Here is a 22,638-nt window from a genome sequence, read left to right as displayed (position 1 = left end):
GACAGATCCTGCCCTCTCCCTTCTTGGCCAAGCACTTGGTATAACCGATTTTTTGGAAACAGTACTGAAGCGCCGCACAGTCTGCATCGCTGGAACACTGAAGATGAACAGAAGACAGGGACGTTCGATCACGAAGACTTAGTTACAATTTTAAAAGTTATGACATTGCTTTAGCCTACATAATAAAACAGGAAAACCGTTGACCACAGACAATAAAGTTTGCTCCAGTTGTCGTGGTTTGAGTCGTGGTTCTTCCGAAAGCACTAGTTCTACCGCTAAAGCTAAAGTTCTCTCTATTTTATTATGGGCTTATTACGCATGTCTGCTTTTATTTAGTTAAATAATCAGTTTAATCAGTTTAGTTGAAATTTGCTCACATAAAGTACTTAAAAGTACTTACCCTCTTTTTGAAAAGAAAGCGTTTGTTATTTTCAACTTTATCTCTCACAAAGTCGTCCTCAAAAAGGCTCAAATCCTCCTCTCTCAAGGAATTCACCACAAAGGCGAACGCCAGGCACAGAGCCAGGGACAATGCGAGCTTCATGTTGCCTTTTTCTGCTACAGCCGGGAATCTGCTGTGGATAAAGAGATATGGGTGGAACTTTCTTAAATAGACCGGAATGGTTCTGCAGCTGATCAACCATAAAACGGAAAATCATTACTGAGAAATGAAGTGCCTTGATTTCACCCAAAGGTGTAAAAACTACGTATTATACAACTAGTTGAAAGAGAAGAAATTTTATTTATTTAAGAAGCTTAATCAAGGAAAAGCAATAATGAGAAAGCAAACATGACAAACACTTTCCTATATTAAATTTAGTTCGGCCGATTGGGATTTAAAAAAATCGTGGGGCCAGCTTAGACAGTTGTTAAACTATTCAAGGTTAACTGCACTTTTATTACACTGTTATTTTCGAAACAGTTTGGTTTATCACGAAATCTGTTCCATAACTCAGTCCTTAACGATTCATAAATGATTATTTTCTGGTGATTTTAATTCTCAAGAAAATGAAAGCAAACAAGCAGTTGCAGCTGCTAAGTCTTCGTTAATTTGGGAAGGGGACGTATCTATATGGTGAAAAGTTTACGTGACAAGAGAGGATGTAATTTTAATTTAGAGTTTGCAGGTGACTCAACATCTACTGAATGTCAATTTGTCTGGTGACAAAGTTTCCATGCTTGATTTCATAATTAAAAATTTCGATCTAGTAAAATAAGATATAGTCTGTGGATGACCTATAGAGAACATCGTTGAGTCGTGACTGCTGGCTTCATGGCTGATCAATAGATTCAGCGTGCTCTTGGCAGAAACCGAACATGAACATCTAAATCAAAATAAGTTGAAAGTAAAATCATAGTGTGGATAGCGAGTAAACTAGTTTAAATTATTGTAGAGAAGAATGCTTACTTGATCTTTTCTTTCGGGAGGGTCGCATCTTAATGAAACTGAGCTATTAAAGGGGATTCAGTGAGCTGGCCTGGTTCCTTTTTTATGAGTGTCATCAGGACTCTGATTGATGCGCTTTAAAAACACTCAAGGAGAATACTTTCAAATCAAATATACTTACACAAAAGGAAAGGAAAAAAATCTTCCAGAATTATCAGTCTCCTAAAAATCTACTGCACGGCGTGTGATTTATAAATGAACATTCAAGTATCAAAGACCAGATTTTGTGCTATGACGAAGAGAATCGCAACGAAAGAACAAAAAATAACTTCTCTACCATGGACATTTAAGATATTACTCATGATGCTCATCCACTTGTTGTCCACTAACCTCTCTCCTTAACCATCTAAGTATATGCCCTTAAAACAAAAACTAGGGAATTAGGAAGTTACTGGTATTAACGAAGTGGTCGAAAGGAGGTACTTTCCATTGCGCATTTCTAATTGGATAGAGTGGTTTCCTTAGACTGACTGCGGGCGTCAACTAATATGGACTTATCCACACCTTTCTTTAGCACTATGACCGGCAAACGTTCATTCCTTGCATGTTGCACTAGATTATGGAACAACCTAGACAGTGCCACTAGAGGTCTCACTTCCCTTCGTAAATTTAAAAATCAACTATATAAGAAATATATAGATCGGAACTCCAGAGTTGATAATTTTACTATAAGCAGAAATGTTTAATTTTTAATTCTAATTTTTTTTTTAAATTTTAACTGTATTTTTACTTTGTATTTTTGCTATTTGAATTTGAAGTTTTAGTGGACCACAATGAGAACTACTGGTTTTACCAGTAATTGTGTTATCCAATAAAGTCATTATTATTATTATTATTATTATTATAGTATGTTGTCAATTGAAGGCCATTTGGCAAATATATCTAAATTATAAGCAAAACTAATATGGTTCCTGTTCATTTTTGTCCTTTCGAGGTACGGTAGCGAATCAATTGACCGATTGAAGAGCTAGTTGAACTTCCATCAAGATATTACCCATAACGCTTATTTAATTTTTGTCCACTGCCCTCTTTCTTTATCCATCAAAGCACAAGCACTTGAAACAAAAACTAGAGAATTGGAAATTATTAAAAGGAACCTGCGTTCTAATAAAATTTATGGAAAATATCAGAGAAATTAGATTTAGCTATGCAATAGATGACGGAGGCTGAAATTTGGTTCAACTCACGCTTTTTTGTTGTTGGAAATATATTAAAACAAAAAATACAGTTGCGAGAAAAGCGATTTATATTCGGGGTGAGCAGTTTTTATTTTACTGCCTACATACAAACTCCTGCAAAAAAATACCATTTTCTCTTCTTTCAAACTCCTTTTGCTTATCAAAAGGATATTTAGGGTTTCATGTTAAAATAAATTACCACTCAAAAACTAGCTTGATACACTCGTCAATGTTTCTTCCTTTGATTGTTAGGGGACCGCGAGGAACCCGATTGTGATATAAACTCACTGCATTAAGCGCCATTAAGATCTGATGCGAAAATAATCCAGAGTGCAAAGTGTCTGAATTCAATCGTACCAAAAAATTAAGTTTTTCATAAATCTGCTCTTTGATGATATAAACATCTTCACTCTTCCTTTTTTTTCTCCTTTTTTGTTCTTCTTTTCCAACCTATCTTAGAAATGCGACGTGGACACGGATTGCGGTGTCGAACGCTGCTGCAGTGTGATTGGAACATGCCACAACAAGAGAGGCTTGAACCAGTCAAGTAACTTTAGTGTAAGTGATTTATTCAAAGTCTGTGAGTGAAGACAGTTTTGTGAGATTGTTTGGGTGTAAAGATAAATCCCAAACGAGGAATTGAACATGCTAATTTTGAGTTTATCATCCGCAGTAATCTCAGTTTGCATTCCTCGATCGCTTACCAGTTCAACCAATATGATATAATTTGAATACAGTTGATATCTTTTAGATTTTCAATGAAATCCTCCTCCTTCGCAACTTCACCTCTAAAAGACAACTCTTCTTCCCCTATTTCTTCCTAAATTTTATTAGACTGCCGTATCAGAAAAATAAATTTTCCGTCAACCTAGGGCAAAGTTTTTACCAGTATCAGTGTTCACAAATGTTCGCGCGAATCATTTCGAGTTACTTGTGATTGAAGCTAGTGGTTGTAGTATGGGTCCAATACTTCAAAATTAAGGGCGGGAAAAGCAATAAATTCATACCATTATAATCAAGGACAAGGAAAATTAGAGAGGGGCTTAGTTGTTCGTAGAGCGCATAAGTCTTAACAAAACGTGCGGCGCAATCCACCCCTCGAACAACCCTAACCCTAATCGAGATGTTTTTAAAAAGTGATTTACCCAAAGCTTCTCAAGCTCTGCTTGCTGTACTGAGTTTTTGAGACCAGATAAAATTGCATGACCCATCGCCGCTTAAATTCTGCAGGCACACAAAGGATTATAAAAGCGTACTCTGATTAATGATCAACATTTTTTTTGCTGTAGGGCATTCTTATCAAGTGCGTTGAAGGTGTTTATTCGAAGGGGAAGAGTTAGAGGGAGGTTGTAATCGGACTTCAAATTTCGGCTCCAAGATGACATTGTCTATGTTTTGAATTTATCACAAACTGAAATATCAAAGAGCATTATCGGACGGCAGCTTCAGGGATGGGTTCAAGAATTTGGAGGTATACAGGGGGAAGGCCTTGCAAACTGACCTTTCATCTCTAAATCGATCACTGTTAATTACCGTTTGTCGAAAAATACTGGGGGAGTCCTTAGGATGAAATGGGGAATAAAGTTCTCAAGGGTACAAATGAATGAAAACAATAATTCGCATAAAACGTCGCGTTGGTTATTGACTAACCTTTTGCGCCAATCCTATTACTCCATCAGAACCAACCCACTCAGTTATATACCCTGAATACACTTTTCGATCCGATGGTATTAAGGTTGAATTGTAGTTAAGCGTATACATGTGCTATAGGGAACTCGAATCCCTAAGTCAGGAACACAGTGTCAATTATGCCACACCTTAAATGTTTCAATTTCTAATCAAATTGCAAAATTATTCCCCGCGTATTGTACTTTTACAAAAGCGTTACTCCTTGATGTGCCATAAAAAACAACAAACAAGCTTCCTACAAAGCCTTAATTTTATACAAGCTTAGCTGATTATGTCGTAAGATATCTGAATTCCGATGCTTGTTTGAAATAACCAATGCGGACTCTCTTGTTCTAAAATCATTCTGATAGATGATAAGACTAATTACTTCCTGCATGACCTAAAAAGTTACGGTGACCATCGTTTCTGTATTGTCGAACTGTGTCCAAGCATATCATGCAAGATTATCTTCCCACGAGGTTTCGGCTTGAAAGAATTTCTTCAAGGAAAGCTGTTCTTAGCACACAAGAGGATCACCGGGCCAGTTTTGACTTTCCTGCTCTTTAAGCTAAAATTAGAGGGTTAAAAAGAAGCTTTATTTTGCTGTGGTATGGGTCTTTGTAGGAATCAAAGAGTAGATATAGCCGACTTGTGGATAAAGTAATCTAGAAACGAAGCATGTTTGTCACCTTGCAATTAGTAGCATGGCCAGAAATTAAGGACAGTCAGCGGTCAAAGACGCGAGCGCCACAGGAACAGTCTAGCAATTAAAATTTTCCTTGGAAAGATTAAAGTGACTGAAAGAACCCATAATAGTCTCGAAGGTTTTTTTGTCTAGCTTTGTGACCTTTCTTCAGAAAGTCACGGTGAAATCTAGCATGATGGTAACCATCCAACTCCGCATAATAATAAACGTATACCTCAGGCAGTCTTCGAAAATAATGCAAAACAATATTGTGCATTTATCGAATTTCTATTTCAAAATTTATCAAACTTAGACGCTGCAATCCAGATCTTTCTTCGCCTGCACAAGTCAGATTAAATTATTTTTCATTTCTATGTCACGTTTCTCCTCACAGTCACTCAATAAGGTTTTCTCCGCTTGCATCTGATCACAGGCCTCAAAATTTTCCTACCTTAGAAAAAATATTCCTAACAACGCATTTTATGTGACCGCAAGTTTTTTTTCACTCATTGAAATTAAGGCTATTCCTCAGTTTTGCTTTGCGTATCTTGTACTGCGCATAAAAATCACGTAATCAGGCGAATAGCAATGGACTGAGTAAAGTGGTACGACGCTTTTAAGCTCTTGAACGAGCATGGAAACCTATATTTTTTATTGCATAATATTGGTGTACAAATTCTCCCCTTATTTTGGAGAGATTAAAAAAAAGATTTATCGAAAGGGGAAAATAGACGTAGCTAAATGCGTTTACGAAGCCCGTTAGTCGATGATGCAAATTATAAGAGTCAATTTCATTTGAAATTTCGTGATTTTTTCACAAATTATAGATCACATTGTTCCATCCTCTCGAGACTTCCTACCTTTGGGATAGTGGGAAAGTGTATGGTGCTTCCAGTAGTTTTAAAAAAAAGCTTTCTAAAACTTCAAGAACTAAACTTTACTTGGGTAATAATAACATGTTTTATTGATTAATCATTTAAAAATCCGCTTTGAAAACCTACGACACTAAGAGCTGATATGTAATCGCATAAACCGTCGCAATTTATTAGTCGCTCTATCAATGACTATTGACTGTTTGGGAATCGAATTTTTCCGGCGAGGAAAGGAAAAACTGACATAAAAAAAACTGGAAAACTGATGTCTATGCACAGAATGAAATATTTTTCCACTGATTTCCCAGTCTATCAGCTGTCAGAAAAAGTAATTTTCTTGAATACTCGTTGCTTGAACTGTTTTATGTAACGGTTTTAGACCAAAAGCGAGAAAAGGTGAAACACCGAATGGTTTTTTATTTGTTCCTCGAACAACAATTTGGTGAAACCGGGGGAAAGTCAAGACACTGTCAGAGGGAAACATAAGCTGCGAGACAACGAATACGTCAATTTTACCCACTTTTATAAAAAGAAAAAACACGCGGATAAGACTTAAAAGTTAAGAGCTCAATTAAGCGTGTTTGCGAGCACTACTTATAATATTTTTTCCTAACGGAGACAAAACTCCAAAAACATGAACGAGACATTTTTCACTGAAACTCAACTATATGAATATCAATTAAATTATGTCTTTTAATTCCCAATTCTAAAGTAAAGTTTACGCTCTTCTAATCAATGGGTATATATTTCTTAACAGAGTATTAACCCTTTAACTCCCAAGATCTGACTGTTAATTCACTCCTCTTGCTACTACACAATTCCTTGTAGATTAGTTACGAGAATTTGGTCCGTGATCACGATAAAAACTTCTTTCCGGTAAGTTTTAGTATTCTCATGAAAAGAAAACATATGGATATCAAATGGAGAAGTTAAATGTTTTTGTCACTTCTGGGAGTTAAAGGGTTAGAGGTTATCTTAAGCCGTTGTGCTATCTTCAATTACAAGAATAGTGGTCAATTTTGAAGTGTTCCTTATCTGGGCTCTTCAGGCTAGGCTTGGGTTAACCTTAAGGCTTCTCTCCAACATTTTAAGCAGTTCCTGTGTTTCTCTCTTCTGATTCAACTGGCGCAGTTTTTCACCTGTACGAAGAACAAAACGTAAGAAAAATACCACGAAGGATTAAGTCATCAATAACTGATTTACCAAGAAATGCCAATAAAAATATGAGTGAATCTCTCACGAACATAGCTAACACAGTTTGGGAACTTATGGTTATGGTAATGCTGTTAATATTGTCAAGCAATAATGTCTAACTCATTGATCTCATCTTTTTTTTTTTTTTTTTTTCAGTTTGGTGGCTAAGATGGAAAGGTTTCTGGCAGCTTTGTTCGTCACGGTTGCCTGGGTACTCCAGGCTGAGGCATAAAACTACAAGAATACTTTTGACGATGAATTAAGATCTTAAAGTTGTTATAGTAGTTTGGTACCGGTAATTTGTTGGTTATTGTGCTCCCCATCATCGTTTGCTATCTGTTCCACCTCGTCGATGAATTTCATCATTTTTCCACAAAGACCTTTGCTTTCTCTGCAACCTTCTTTCAGTTTCTTCATCTCTTCCTTATCTGTATGCACGGTAATCAGTATGACGTCATTAGAAAGTATTTAGGTAAAGCTTTCATTAGCCTGTAGAGCTACAACGGCACTAGCGCTTCGTTGAGCAACACTCCCGTTGTGAAAGACGACCAAGTATCAAACTTACTTCATTAAAAGATCGTTATGAATTGTTATGAAAAAGAACCCTCTTTGTTGGGGTGACTTATCGTCGTAAATATTCAACCTCAATATTGGTGCTGATTATATAAACGATTCAGGAATAGGGTTGATTCGTATTTGAGGACGGAAATCAGTGGCAGGTCCAGACCTTGAGCTAAGGGGGGGGGGGGGCGGTTTTTTTGTCGCTTACCCTGCCGACTTTTCTTTCTTCTGCAATTCTTGGAAAAAAAATTTCCATACTGAGTTAATCCTCTCCTAACAGAGAGGACATCAATGCTTTGAATTTCCATTCTATGTAACTTCCTGTTTCCCTGGAAATGCACCCAATCCTTACAAATTTAGCTCGGTTCAGGGAGTTTTTTTAAATCCAGTCTGGCCTAAAAAGACTCTAGAGTATTTACTTACGTTTCACAGGATCTGAAGGGAGGACTGGACCTAAAAACCATGGAAACGTTCCGTGAGTAAGATTAGTAAAGCAGGATTATTTATCATTAACAGGTTTAAATTATGCTTGTTCTGCGTCTTGATTCACAAAGAGAACTTTCTGTAAAAATTCGAGAAACAGAGCCTCTCAAAGCGTCGTCTAATCTATTCTTATCTTTTTACTTATGAGTATGTCAGGACAGAAAACGTTTCATGTAAGCTCTTTGAACCTCAAGAGCGATACTGATACAACAAACTTGAGAAATATTGAATTACATAAATAGTTTTTAAACAAAGAATAGAACGTAGCTTCTGGATGCCAATCTCTACATTAGAGCAATTCGAAGTTCATCCAATATATCATTTGCTTATTTTATACATTCAGTATTAAATTCTCAGCGTCCTAATTATTCATTTCTAGTTTTCTGAATAGTTCACCCAATTTTGTTTTACCGCGCACATCTACTGTACTACCTTATTTGGAAAATAACTCACCCTGAGTGTTGCTTGACTCAGTTTCTTGTCGGCTGAAAGTCAACGCTTTTGCGGAGAAATGGACACAAAGCACATTTAGTTGCAAAAGCTTACCTTTGAAATCTGTTCGAGCAGTTATAATGTTAGTGTTCTCCGTTAGGCATCACACAGCTAAACATTCGTAAATGTGCACAATGCTTATGTATAAGCTAAATTTTTAAATTTTAAAACGATTTCCTATACCAGTCTCAGAATTTTGCAACTCGAACTCGTACCTCGGTACGGGTAAAATGGATTTCAGGGTCCTAAAACGAAAGCTGTCCTCGATTACTTACTTCGCTCGGTACAAACTGGGCACAACTTTCCGCTTACCGATGAGCCGAAACTCGAACGCTTAAATGCTTTATTCGGAAGTATCGTCTTTCGTCCCCTAGAGTGTTTCTTCGAAATTGCTGTATTTGGGATTAATCAGCACAAATAGATTTTTTAAAGATTGACCGTATGGTGCAAGCCCGTAGTGCGAGTGCAATTTGTTGTCCTTCAAAAATTTACGATTGCTGATTCATCACAAATTGCACGAGAAAAAAATCATGTGATTTCATGTTAATAAAATACAAGAAAAAATTTCGTAATCTTCCCCGTCTTTTTGGAGGCCAAGAGTTCTAGACTCTTAGCCAGTTATTTTTGCTTCGTGATTGTTTTTGTTCCTAGCGCTTTCCTCCAATCCTCTTTCCTCCTTAGCTATCCGCCATTTTGTTTCGTTACGCTTTCGCGACTTTCCTGCATGCTGAATTTGCACACTCTTATCAGTGATGAAGATAATACAAGTCGTTTTGAAACTGAAAGGCACACGCAGTCGTTTACCTTGTGGCCTAGATTTCTCACCAGAGATTCCAACACAAACGTTAAGTCTGTCCTTCCCGCTCTGAAGGAGAAAAAATTATTATCATCATAAGATTCTAAGTTTCACCCCGTATAATCCGGAACAGATTATGGTTAGCTTGGTTTGAACACATGAGGTATTCTCTTGGTTGGTTAGAGCACTTGGTGGCCTGCTGAGCAGCAAGTGGAGGGTTGAAACCCGACCTAGGTCTACCTATGATGGCCTGATTAGACTGATTATACTAATTTGGGTCTTGGTTGAATAAAACAAACTTTTTTCGTTTATTTTTCATAGTCTGTGCTACCAGAATGCTATCTCCTATGTACTGACTGTAGTCTCTCGATCCAGTGACTGTCTTAGGACACTCTTTAGGTTTTCCTAACACACCTCAACAGCTGTACCATTTTCTTCTCTCCAGGTTCTCTCTCGGGAATAGGAACAATAAGCTTGAAAGTTCTTCATGGTTAATGCAAGGACATCCATTGACATTTTAAAGATGGCCTTGGTTTCAGCCCAGATATGCTTTATAGCATTAACTGCGAGGTTGAACCCACGTACGAGCCAGCTCCAAATGAAATTGACAATTTCCGCCATCGCTAAGAGACAAAAGCCACTATGATATCATCTTACTGAAGCAGGGAGGTCTAAAGCTCGTGTTCTTCGTTGGTTTAGGCGACTTTCACTTTACAGAGACAAGTATGAGTCATGAATAACCGCAAGTTTGTTACGCATGCAATTTTTTCTTGAATTTCAATTTAAAGCCCCGTTCAAACGGTCATGGTAGTTGTCGATAGTTTTTAACTTAACTATCACGCGCGTTTGAACACGAACTATCCTACACTATCATCGGCTATCCTTAACTACCATGTAGTTGAAATAAAGGAGTTAATTTTCAAAAGAAACTGTGGTGCTGCGTGGGTGGAAGAGTATATCAGGGTAATTTAGTATTATCAACTGAGTTGGTAACGTAAATTGACCGCTGTAAAGAGTTACAAAGCTGACATTTTGAGCGTTAGCCCTCAACTCAGTTGATAATACTATATTACCATGCAGTTTAGACATATTCAAATTCAACATGATAGATGATGATAATTTTTACCGTTTGGACGAGCGGATGATGGTGAATGACAGTTTTTCGGTCAGCAGTTTTTCCAAACGGGCTCAAACCGAAATTGGCAAATGGTAAATTGACAAAATTAGCCGTCAAAATTTCTCAGCATGTTTCCTAGTTCATTCTCATCATCGCCTGGTAGGCTTCAGTATTTTCAACTCACACCTTAACTAAAATTTGAAAAGCTACAGAAATTGCTGACCTCATCGCGCGCCACATTTGTTTATAATTATGCGATCTCATCGCGAGATTTTGTCAACCATTATCAACTATCATGAACCGTTTGAATGCAAACATGATCGTCAATGATAGTGAATGAAAGTTGAAACAACCATCGACTATCATTAACTATCATGACAGTTTGAACGGGGCTTAATGGCATGTGGATATCACGGGCCTTTCAGATATTTCCAACTGGAGTTAACATAGACGAATTTTCGGTTTCGGGTCTAAAACAACTGCTTCAAAGTTCACTTTTCATCCCAAAATAAGGATCTGAAAACTTCGTGTTCGACAAAATCCAGCCAGCTGCCTGTAAGGAGTTTGTAGAAACAAGAAACAGTCGTTGCAATATATAGGAAGTTGGAAAGAAAACTGTTATGTTTCGTTTCGCGAGAGGATCGTTGATCGCACAGTTTTATGGTGGAGGGGCGCATAAAGCATTTTTTTGTATGTTTTCAGTACTTTTTTACAGTAATTTTCGCAGACATATAGCTTTCCTTTACGAACTTTACTGCCCATGAATTTAGATCTTTTCAGATTTTGTTGAACTGCATAGGCCGCGTCATATATGCCGCCGTTGGAACTTTAGTAACATTAATAGGCCCTGAAATGATTCCGATCCGTAGTTATCCCAGCTCTAAAATGATCTGCACATGGATCTAAACAGCTAAAAGTAGTCGAACAATATTGAAACAGGGCTGATGTACAACGAATGATTCAAATATGATTCTGAAACACATATGCAGCGTATGCCTTAATTAAGGAGAATTTTCAATTTGTTTCGAACAAGTAGATTGGCAGACTGTACTCTAGCAAAGTTCCTGCGGCTTTTTCTTTTCTTGGAACAGTGATCATTTTTACCTTGATTCTTAAGGTCAAAGCAGCGGATCTTAATAACGCAGTTCAAGGTGATCATGAAGCCCGACTGAAATAAGCACGACGTAAGTGGCAAGGAATTTTGGTTGTTCGAACGGGATGTTTCCGTGCTTTTTTGCACTTTCTTTTCGATATACCTAAGGCACTAACAAACACATCAGAAGCCCAAACAGAACAAGCAACCTAGATCAAATTCTTTGCCCACCTATTCACACAAGACTTGTTGCTTGTAGATATGTAATGTAACATTTGTTTTTACCCTTACCTAGGTAATGGGCAGAATTTGCGCAGCTCCGGCCGCCTGATACATAAATATATATCAAATTCGGGTCAGAACTTTTAAGCTGTGCAAGCTTTCAAGAGTTCCACGTGTAGTGAACGAGATCGTTGACCGTGCAGCAGCCTTAACAACGCAAAAAAAAAAATACGATTTATGTGATGCGTATTAGACCGTTCGTGTTATTTCCTCGCCTAAACCAATCTCTGTTTTTCGAGCGGAAAGAGTATGCCGCGTTTATCGACTAGCTAATTTCATACATGTTTGCATCCGACAGCGACTCTACTCAAAACAGTTAGAACCCGTAGTCAACGATAATTTATGTGCTAGCTCAGTTTCATTTACTTACCTAAACGCACCTCTTCTTCAGCGTAGCAGTGTTGTCGAAGACAAGCGAAAGCTTAACTGAGCCTAACTCAGACCAACCTAGCTTTTATTGTTTCCAAAATCAACAGGGACTGCGCCTTAATGAAAAATTTATCATATAATTAGATTTGACCGTCGGTGGGAGTTTCCCCTTTTGGTGTATTTTGCTCCAAGGTCAGCCTCTTGGTTTGCTCTACTCCATAGACAAAAGTGATTGAAAAACTCACATTTTCTCGGTCAGCAAGTCACCCAGCAAGTTTGTATTTCGTAATTGGGGAAGAAAAATAGGAAACTGCAATAAAAACTACTCCTATTCAATCATCTATAGTGATTTTATCCTTGTCGATGTTGTTCACATAATTTGTTGCAGGTGCCACTCTTAATTACGAAAGTCTGGATGGATTGTCAAAAACAAAACAATAGTCTTTGTTGGTTGAGGGACGCCTAGGGTCCTCTAATGAATTAGGGACTTAAGCAGTTAGGACGGCAACGTCAAAGAAGACGTCGATTTAAAAATCAATATATAGTTTTAGTTGGAATTTCGCAAAAGTTAAACGAAAAGGTTAAGGCAAAAAAAACTCACCATCTCTTACAGCGCCGCCGTCGTGGTTTGCTTGAGGACAATTCCCTTCTATTTTTGACACAGGAGTAAGCAATCAATCTTTAAACATGACGCGTTAACTAAGAGATGATGTTAGTCTAACAACTTCTCTTCTTGTTAGTTATGCAGGTCGTCACGCTGTTTCGGTTTCTCTGGAATTTGCAAGATCATCTCGTTGGATAACGCGTTATCTTTAAAAATTGATTAGGGACCTTAAGCAGTAAGGACGGCAACGCTAAAGAAGACGTCGATTTAAAAATCAATATATAGTTTTAGTTGGAATTTCGCAAAAGGCTGGATGTGTTTACCATCTCTTACAGCGCCGCCGTCGTGGTTTGCCTGAGGACAATTCCCTTCTATTTTTGAAACAGGAGTAAACAATCAATTTTTTAACATGACGCGTTATCCAACGAGATGATGTTGCAAGTTCCCAGAGAAATCGAAACAGCGTGACGACCTGCATAATTAACAAGAAGTTGCAAGGACAGAAATTATCAAGAGAAAAACCCCGTCGCTGTTGTTGTGAGGGAATTTCCCTCATTTTTGATACAGGGAGACAACAGTTTCATTTTAGTTTAGTCCACTCAGCTCGTTCACAGCGGAATAGTTTTAAGGACGATCGGGCGTGTTTGCCGTATTCGCTTATCGCTTCGAAGGAAGGTGAGAAAGACAACAACCGTTAATATGGAAATTCACTCTACTAAGGATAACGCAGACAATTTGCTCACAAGGTAGGGTGGATTTGTGCTATGTGACACTTTTGAGGATTTTCGTATTCTTTCATAGATTTAGAGAAAAGGAAATCAGTTGGACAACAACGCAACCATTGTAATTGCTGAAGTTGTCGTCACTAGATGCCTGAATCAACTAACTTTAAGAGGAGTATTTCGGATGATTTCTCCTCATTTTTGAATTAAACACATAAATCGTAAACTGGTGGATGGCTATAGCCCTTAAAATTAAAATGTGGGAAAACCTCTCAACTGACGAAGCTTTAAGTGAAAGGAATGTTAAGTTTTAAGTTGAGTTCATTTTGAGCAAGTTTTATGTCGCTTCTCTGTCAGTAAATGGTTCTGTCCACACTATGGGAGGGAAACTTGTACTATTCACTTCAAATGCTGCCCTGAAAGCGACCGTTATCCTTGCCACAAATGTCATAACCAGTTTATGGCTGCACAAGAGGAGGAGCGCGCGAAAGAGCAAGAGGAAAATAAACCGTTGATAGAGAACCCTAACATTGAGGAGGTTGAAGATGTTGAAGACGTTTTCGAGCAGACTACAGAGAGCACAGGACTAGATGCGAGTTCGGCAACTGTGGCTTCTCAAGCGAAGGATCGCACGAGAAAACAGGAGGAAAATAAATCATTACCAGAGGCTTCCGAAGCTGATGAAGGCCTCGGGGGGACGAGCGACGGCGCGGGAGCCGGTGACAATTCAGCAGATGTAGCTGTACAAGTGGAGAAGCGTGGGAGCGAAGGAGAAGAAAATCAGAAGACGTTGCACAAGCGCCTTGAAGTTGGCAACGACGAGGGTATAGCATCAATATCTGGGGAGCCCCAAAGTAGAGGGCCCCAATGGGGTTAACCGTTAGCCGTAAAACGGCCAAATTATATAGACGCTAGACGTAAAAATTGACAAATTTTAACCGTTAGTCGTAAAAAAAGTTAACCGTAAAAAATATCTCTGGTGGAAACAATGGAAAGGTGTTAACCGTTAGCCGGAAATTGGCCAAAATTTTAACCGATAGCCGTAAAAGCCATCACCCCATTGAGACCCTCAAAGTAGGTATTATCTTAAAGGTTCCCTGATTATTAAATATTCAAGAATGCAATATGTTAAAAAAAAAGAACTGGGGCCAAGTAGAATCAACGCCTGGGTCTTGAATATGTGACTATTCAAGCAGTGGAAACTAAATAGAATCGACAGATAATTTGCCAGAATTCAGTGAAACTGTTTGAAATAGAGATTTATATGACATTCGCATTGTTTACCACAGGTCTCTCACTTCTGAAAATGTGTGTTTGTAATCGTAGGTGAATAGTGAACTCTAAAATGGTTGATGGTAGATACTTTTACTTCTTCCTCATAACGGTTTATCATAACATAAAAAGTTGTAACGAGATCCTTACCACAAAAATGCAGATTTTCCAGATTGTCTGCCAACTCAAAATGGAGCTAACAGAGCCTCTAGCGAGGGACCTTTTGGTGAGACAACAGTATCAACGTGCTCAGTAGGAACTGATGAAAATATTGCCTCAGAGACGAGTAATAGAAAAGCTGCTCCACAAAATAGTCAAAGTCGGACTTTGAAACCTAAAGATGCAGAGTCTCCGCACCCCAAAGCGACAGCACTTGATGGAACTGATATCAAATGTACCGCCTGCGGTTTGACACAAATGGTATTTACTCTAGAAATAGAGTAGGCACAACAACGATAACAATGACGAAAACAGTAGCAAATCAACATTAAATGAGTTAAGCTTGAAGTTAGCTACGCTATTTATAGTCTTTTCGGCCATGTTTTTATCATTAAACTCAAGGGTTTGTGTTGATTAGAGTCCTTGCTTGACGACTTTGAGTGAGAAGGAGACGCACATGTATCGAGATTTTCAGTCACGAAGTTTGTTTTCTGTTTTAGATCTCCAAGAACTGTGAGAAATGTATGAGGTCTTTTGCTGATTATTATTGCGGCAAATGCCAACTTTTGATTGGTTACCAGGTAGATCCTTACCACTGCGATGAGTGCAAAACCTGCAGGTAATTTTAGTGTAAAACTTGCAACTAATTTATATATAGCACCACTCAAAGCACGAGCATACTGCGGTTTTGATCGGGACTCAATGCTCCATTCAAATTTCTTTGCAAGGAGTGACTTGAAATAGATGACGCAAAAGGAGGTTGTTTATTGTTGTTTATCGGGGTTTTTTAAATGCATTTCATGTTCCTGTGACTTTTGCCCTGGTTTTGGACTTTGTTTTCTACCATGCTTTAGTCTTCGGCCCCAAGAAGAATATTTTAGTTGTTCATGCTACTATACTCAAAGCGCCTAAATGTTTTAATATCAGGGTTCTACTTCATGTATTGTATCATTTGAAAATCGAAGAAGTTTTCTTATTAAAAGCTAATCATTATTAAACGCTTATTTAAGGGAGAACGAGAAAAATCATTTTCATTGTTCCACGTGCAACGTATGTATGGCGAAATCTCTGGAGGATAATCACCAATGTTTTCCTGACCGAGGTCACGATCCATGCGCCATTTGTTTGGAGGTCAGTGATTGCGTAAGCTTATATAGAAAAGACTAATTTTTCTGAGTGTTTCATCTATTTCTAACGCAGATCCATCCACATGAAGTGGATATATTAATCTGACGGGGAGATCTCTTCCTTCAGTTTATGCTCAAAAAGTAGCGTATATGATCGGGAAGTTCTTTATTTTCGATAGAACAAGAAACTTCCAAACGATATAGTAATCAAGCTATTTGTACACTTTTACTGAACTGGTTACTTAAGATTTAAATTTACAACACATGTAGTCGTCAAGTGGTAAGTAAGAAATGATGAGGAACACTACCAACTTGCCATAAATGAACACTTAGTACAATGACAAGAGCCAATGTCTTAAGAATTTCATTTCTCTGAAGGATTAATATTGCTCTGTTTTCTTCAGGAGGTATTTTCCGGAGCAATCATTTTCCCGTGCTTTCATATGGTCCACAAAGACTGTGCAATAAATCTTGTGCAGTCTGGAGGGTAATATACATTTAAAATTTCCTTAAGATGTTTTTTCCAGCTTATTGTGTCTATGTTTAGGATGTTAGATTTTGAAAGTTGTATTTAACGTGCATAGAGTTTTGCCCTTATCTGTTACTAGGTTTAAGTGGGGGCAAACCGCCTTGTTGTCATCATAAATTTTGCCTGTGAAACCAAGGCCATTATGAAAATCGTGAGTCTAAACTGAACTTACTAAAGAACCCAATACTAGGTGTGCAGTAAAAAAAGTACAATTTCTGGAAGAAAATGCATATAGGTAAAAAAAAAATACAAAGCAAAAAACCGTGCGTGATTTTTTGTTGCAAGTGCCATTTCTTTTCTATATTTTTTTACCTTCACCATGGTTTCACTAGTGTTACGTGCCCGATGTGCCGCAGACCTATTTACGAAGAAGATCAGGATGGTGAAGAAAAAGTACCTCCCTCATCCTCTACCCGGCTTCAATGGATCCTTTCGAAGTTATCATTTGGCAGATCAACGATATCTCCGTTCACCGGGTTTTTTAAGACTTGTTCACGGCTAAAGACATTGTGGGGAGGGGACTCCAGAAGTAATACTTCGGAGGAAAACACACAGGAGGATTCAGAAATGGTTTCCATTGAGATGCAACAACCTCTTCAATTTGATAGTGAAGATTCTGATCTTCCATTTTCGGGAACGCACACTGACGTTTTGACTGTCTAAGCGAAGTCATCATCAGCATCAAGAGTATAGTTGCTGTCAATCTTATGTTATAAGTCCGGTTTCAATTCAAGAATTGCCTAATATTCTCAATGTTGGGTTACATAAAATGCACTGATATTACATATCTCATCTACTTACATACCAAGATTGCAATTAGTAACTAGTGTCCCAAGACTTAATAGATAGTTATTGGTGTGGGGGCGCCTAGAACTCGTGGAAGAGGTTCGTTATTTTGCGATCTTACCTTCCTAAATAAAGGATTATAGAATTATGCAGAACGTGAGTGAAAGTCAGATTAGCCGAGACTTCAGTGACTTGCACGTATGCAGAGCGCTTTTTTTCGCCATCACAAAATATTTTAGACATTACTGATTATGTGAATTATAGTTGGGTTGACACGGTTGCCTCATTTGAACTCTGATCGCCACGCGTCGCAAAATATCATGAAACAAATTTACGTACCGAACTGATATCGTTTCTACAGTTTTATCACGAGTTAATCCCTACTTACGTCGATAAGACTCCCGTCGTTCCTCGAGAAGTTGGTCGTAAGGTCTGACTCAATTGACTGGAAAAAAAACTTTCAGATAACTAATCTATATTACTCAAATTTCCACTCGGCCTGAGAACGAGAATGGGGTTTTTATGAGGAGCCTATCGTAAGGAAGTTACCGGTATTAACGAAGTAGTCGAAAGAAGGTTCTTAACATTGTGCATCTTTAATTGGATATAGTGGTTTCCCTAGGACTGCATTGATTTTGTTTTACGTAAACAGAGTGTGTTGTCAACTGAGGGCCATTTTGCAAATATATCCAGATTATATACAAAAGTGATACGGTTCCTTTTTCATTTTTGTCTCTTCGAGGTGCGGGTAGTGAATCGATTGACCGATTGAAGAGCTAGTTGACCATCCTCTAAACTTTTCAGCAGGCTTTAAGGAGCCACCCCTGCGTGATCTTTATTGACTTAGAATCGAATAAATTAAGACTGTTGCCTCAATCCTTTTGTGATAATTTTCGTCAATCAATACCCAAAATCTATTGTTTCACACCACTCGGTCAATTAGAGATCTAGAATATATCCACCTCCTGAGGCATCTCCTGGCTTTTGATTTTTGCTCCTAAATTGTCATGTTTACCATGTCCCTGCTGTGAACGAAAGACATGAAATATAGCCAAAACCCGCATATTATTACGCAGTATGGCATTTTCTGAAGTGACCTGTTCTATGTACCCATACTCATGAAATCTTTTGTATAACACTATTTCTCCTTGAAGAAGAATGTTCTTCAGCACGAAATAATTATTTCCAGGGTTACAAATCTTGGGTGACTTGGTTTAAGGAGCTTAGATCGAGTTTGGAGTGGTTAAAGATGTTCACCCTTTCTCGTAAGGCATTTTAGCAGCCATCCCCTCAAGATAGTGAGGAAATATTCGATTTTGTGATCAAAGTGTCTAAGGCCAAACATTTACGAAGAGAGTTGGTACATTTCACCGACCCCATAGTCTACCAAAATGGAATGGCGATTGATTACCTCAAATGGACAACGCAAAATAACACTTCGAAGTTAAAAGAAATCATGGAAACACCTGATATAATAAGCCAACGATTTTAGTCTAAAATTTCCTCAGATCCTGTACATATCAGCCTTCAGATCCCACTTGCAGAGAGGAATTGCGCGGTTTTATCACTCGTGCACGCATTTTGGCTGAATTGCCATTTTCATATGCCAAAATAGGTTCAACCTTTTTAAGAAGGGTTAGGAGATACAGCAAAAAACAAATTCTTGTTGGGCATTATTTTCTCCTGTCTATTTTGGTCTAAGCGTTTTTGAGTTAGGAGAAGATAAATTATTTTCGTTTTCGTATTTTTTATTCAACAGTTAAAAAGTCATTGACTTCTTTAACTACCATAAATTCTGTGCCAATTCAGCGCTGTCAATCTACATGTCGATATCACTTGAGCCTGGCTCCGTCGGCTGAGCACATTTGTAGACAGCAAAACTACCAATTCCAAAACTACGTTGACATTCCAGTCCTTCTTGGCATTTCCAAAAGCATTTCTGTTTAAAGACAAAACACAAGCATGGTTATAGAACTGTAAGGCGTGAGAGAGTAGATTTGGATTTCAATAGCAGCCTCAACTTTACCCATCTATCCACGCCATGCGACAAGGAGAAGAAGCTTTTTCGCAAGCGTGGTATGGCTAATGTTAGTGTCTTTTAAAAACAAACTTGCCATCGCAAGAAAAGTTCCAATCATGCACCTATAGATGCTCCTTGAGCTATAGAGAAAAGCATGACGGGATATATAACATGCCGTTGTAAGATGAAGTAAAAAGACTATACATTCCCCATAAATGAATTGTTCTCCCTTACTTTTATTTTAGCTCCACACAGCTGTCGTCATAATTATTTTTCTACGGAGGGGGATTCCAAAGTTAGAGGATTATCCTACCAGGTGTTAAAATACGCTTACTAATTAATTTTTGCGTAAACAATCTCCCATTTTTTAAAATTCTATAAGATCTAAATGTATGATCAATCATTTGGCAAATAGCACCTCCGATAGAAAAAGCCTAATCAACACCGAATCACTCAAAGGAGGGATTGAGTTTTACTTACAGAGGAAGGATGACAGATCCTGCCTTCTCCCTTTCTTGCTAAGCACTTGGTGTAACCGAATTTTTGGAAACAGCACTGACCAGTCGAACAGTCTGCATCGGTGGAACACTGAAAATGAAAAGAGGACAGGGGCCTCTTGAGCGGACTTGATTACGTTTAATAGCACGAGCTAACACGATACCATGAAACATTGATATTGAATTTGCTTTTGCTTTCAGCATAAAGCGGAAAAAAACTGTTCAGCTAAGATAATATACATTAAGCTATTTGTCATAGTTTGGTTGGCGTAACGACGCCTGAAGACAAGAAGTAGGCGAGAGGAACGGAAAGGAGGTTTCGTATTTTTCCTTTTCATTCCTTCAGCACCTCCATTATCGTTTATACTTTCCACTTGGAAACTTTCTGCCAGTGAGGCTAATAGTGACTCCATATACATTTACATTGGCTGATTACCCACTTATTCCATGATTCAGCTAAATAATTCGTTTTAAGTGATTAGGGATCTTGCTTATCTGTATTCAGGAACATCTAGCAAGACTGTTTACCTTACTACATGATGACAATACAATTAGCTCCAAAATAGACGAGTTGTTTTTCCTAAGATGTAAACCTGACTTGAATTAAGTTTTCCTTCTTTTTGAATCGGCAAAGCCAACCCTCGGATCTATATTATCATTATTTGTTTGAGATTTTTTCTTCGTTGCTAACTGATAACACTTACCCTCTTTTTGAAAAGAAAACGTTTCTCATTGTCAGTTTCATCTTTCAAAATGTCGTCCTCCAAAAAGCTTAGGTCTTCTTTTCTCAAGGAATTTACCACGAAGGTGAATGCCAGGCAAAGAATTAGAGACAAAGCGACCTTCATATTGCCTTTTTCTGCTACAGGGATCGACTGCGAGTAGAATGATTCGGGAAGCGCTTTCTTAAATAGAACAGTGTGCGTTTTATACAACTGATCAATTATAAAACGGAAATTCATTTTTGAGAAAAGGCAGTGGCTCGGTATCACTAAGGTGTAAGAACTATGTGCTATACGACTAATTTGAAGAGTAGAGCTTGTCGTTATCTAGGAGGATTGATTAAGGAATAGCATTGATGAGAAAGCAAACATAGTAAACACTTTCCTTTATTACGTTTGATTTGAGCGAGTTGACATGGTAGGGGCCAGCTTAGACAGCTGTTGTTGCAATGAGTTGTTCAAGGTTAACTGCTCTTTGTTGTTTTCAATACAGTTTGGTTTATCAAGAAATCTGTACCTTTCCTCAGTCCCCGACGATCCCTAAATTAAAGTTTTCTGATGATTTTAACCTCAAGATGCGAAAAGTAAACAAGCAGTAGCAGCTGCCGCAGTCTCAGTTAATTCGGATGGATAAGGCATCTTCTAATGTCGTGAAATGTTTACTTGACATTCGTGGGAAATTAAAGTAAACTAAAACATATTATCCACTCGTTTATATTCCCATGGCTCACAAGAGAGGATATACTTTTAAATTTAGAGTTTGCAGGTGATTTAACATCCATTGAACGTTACTCTGTCTGGTCCATGGAGAACATTGATGAGACGTGTGTGAATTAAGGCTTCATAACTTAAAAATAGTTTGCATGGTCTTAGCAGAAACCGAACATAAACATCTAAGTCAAAACGACCGACGGCAAAGTCATAGTGTGGGCAGACTATCACAATGAAGAATTCTAGCTTGATCTTTTCTTTCCGGAGTATATTATTTTTATATACCTGAGCCATTAAAGGCAAGAAAAATAAAGCTCAAAATGAAAGTGGCTTCAGTCAAAGGGCTTTCATTAACAGGTCAGTAAATTTTATTCTATTGGGTGTCGACAGGTCTCTGGTGGATGTGCTTCCAAAAAAATTCAAGGAGAACACATTCAAATGAATTAAAATTCGACAAAAATCTCCAAGAATCAACAACCTCCTAAAATCTACGGTACGGCAAGTAAGCAAAAAAGTACCTGTACATAAAACGAAAACTGGTGAATTGGAATCAACTTTTTAAAAGGAACTTGAGTTCTAATAATATTCGTGAAAATATGAAATAAGCTGTAGTGATGCAAAATCTGATAGAGGCCTTAAGATTGGTTTAAGTCGCCCGTTTTTGTTTTGAAATAATAATAAAAAGAACAATTACTGCTGGCAAAGGCAAATCGTTTGTTACACCTTCTGAATTGTGGCCAAACGAAAAATAAATTCGTTATTAATCTAGCCGTGCCATGTTTGCTTGCACATAAATCTTGATTTAGACAGGGCACTTTAGTTAACAGCTAGTCTCCATAAATAAGGTAAATATGATCTTCTAATAAGTCAACAACAGCAAAATTTGTATTTTTTTTCTGGACTTGTTATTTTTCTTAGGGTTTTATTAGTTTTTATTTCACAAGCGTAAATGTTAGTGAATTAATTCAACTGGGTAAAGTGCTATAGATGACTTAGATATATTCAGCCATTCAATCCTCTATAAAGAAAGGATCAAGCAGCAGTCATCCTCTTTAATAATTCCATCGAATAGTTTCGCCACGCACTAGGATTGAAACATCTATCATTTGGACTATGATTTCTCAAATCATCTGTAGTTACAAATAGCATACGATCTTTTTTTTCTAAAAAAAAAATTGTTCAAACCTGATCACTACTCTCTACAGGCACCTCTACCATCTAAGCTTTACTCGGGCTAAGTACCGTTCTTCCA

The 22,638-nt window shown here is 37.8% G+C and overlaps 3 protein-coding genes across 3 annotated transcripts; 1 reads left to right on the top strand and 2 right to left on the bottom strand.

The window, feature by feature from the left end:
- Window positions 1–5,925: 5,925 nt before the first annotated feature.
- LOC149036156 (uncharacterized) lies at window positions 5,926–9,997 on the bottom strand. Its single transcript, XM_089189913.1, has 5 exons — window positions 9,791–9,997; window positions 9,385–9,445; window positions 8,029–8,058; window positions 7,338–7,472; window positions 5,926–6,989 (listed from the first exon to the last, which is right to left on the bottom strand). Exons 1-5 carry the CDS (start codon window positions 9,995–9,997, stop codon window positions 6,895–6,897), a joined length of 528 nt encoding a protein of 175 aa, XP_089046039.1. The 3' UTR covers window positions 5,926–6,894.
- Window positions 9,998–10,478: 481 nt separating this feature from the next.
- LOC113673385 (uncharacterized) lies at window positions 10,479–17,716 on the top strand. Its single transcript, XM_089189911.1, has 7 exons — window positions 10,479–10,541; window positions 13,895–14,417; window positions 14,999–15,255; window positions 15,495–15,613; window positions 16,005–16,125; window positions 16,526–16,608; window positions 16,983–17,716. Exons 1-7 carry the CDS (start codon window positions 10,479–10,481, stop codon window positions 17,311–17,313), a joined length of 1,497 nt encoding a protein of 498 aa, XP_089046037.1. The 3' UTR covers window positions 17,314–17,716.
- A 1,466-nt stretch (window positions 17,717–19,182) lies between these two features.
- Window positions 19,183–20,827, bottom strand: LOC113673371 (uncharacterized). The gene is made up of 3 exons (XM_027189772.2): window positions 20,658–20,827; window positions 19,937–20,044; window positions 19,183–19,375 (listed from the first exon to the last, which is right to left on the bottom strand). Exons 1-3 carry the CDS (start codon window positions 20,799–20,801, stop codon window positions 19,256–19,258), a joined length of 372 nt encoding a protein of 123 aa, XP_027045573.2. The 5' UTR covers window positions 20,802–20,827; the 3' UTR covers window positions 19,183–19,255.
- Window positions 20,828–22,638: the final 1,811 nt, after the last annotated feature.

This window comes from Pocillopora damicornis, chromosome 12 (assembly GCF_964200805.1).
Source record: "Pocillopora damicornis chromosome 12, jaPocDami1.2, whole genome shotgun sequence".
In the NCBI taxonomy this organism is placed as follows: Eukaryota; Metazoa; Cnidaria; class Anthozoa; order Scleractinia; family Pocilloporidae; genus Pocillopora; species Pocillopora damicornis.
Note: the sequence above shows the minus strand (reverse complement) of the source record. Positions and strands in the feature narration are given on the sequence as shown.

What these genes read in the sequence shown, in the direction of transcription:
- LOC149036156 (XM_089189913.1), bottom strand. Translation starts at nt 9,997, where the DNA reads ATGGCGGAAATTGTCAATTTCATTTGGAGCTGGCTCGTACGTGGGTTC. An exon ending in TGAGAAATCTAGGCCACAAG is followed by an intron (nt 8,059 to 9,384) that starts GTAAACGACTGC and finishes CATGGTTTTTAG; the next exon opens with GTCCAGTCCTCCCTTCAGAT. An exon ending in CCCTTCAGATCCTGTGAAAC is followed by an intron (nt 7,473 to 8,028) that starts GTAAGTAAATAC and finishes CCGTGCATACAG; the next exon opens with ATAAGGAAGAGATGAAGAAA.
- LOC113673385 (XM_089189911.1), top strand. Translation starts at nt 10,479, where the DNA reads ATGATAGATGATGATAATTTTTACCGTTTGGACGAGCGGATGATGGTG. An exon ending in AATATCTGGGGAGCCCCAAA is followed by an intron (nt 14,418 to 14,998) that starts GTAGAGGGCCCC and finishes ACAAAAATGCAG; the next exon opens with ATTTTCCAGATTGTCTGCCA. An exon ending in AATCTTGTGCAGTCTGGAGG is followed by an intron (nt 16,609 to 16,982) that starts GTAATATACATT and finishes TGGTTTCACTAG; the next exon opens with TGTTACGTGCCCGATGTGCC.
- LOC113673371 (XM_027189772.2), bottom strand. Translation starts at nt 20,801, where the DNA reads ATGAAGGTCGCTTTGTCTCTAATTCTTTGCCTGGCATTCACCTTCGTG. An exon ending in GTTTTCTTTTCAAAAAGAGG is followed by an intron (nt 20,045 to 20,657) that starts GTAAGTGTTATC and finishes TTTCATTTTCAG; the next exon opens with TGTTCCACCGATGCAGACTG. An exon ending in GGATCTGTCATCCTTCCTCT is followed by an intron (nt 19,376 to 19,936) that starts GTAAGTAAAACT and finishes GTCTTTAAACAG; the next exon opens with AAATGCTTTTGGAAATGCCA.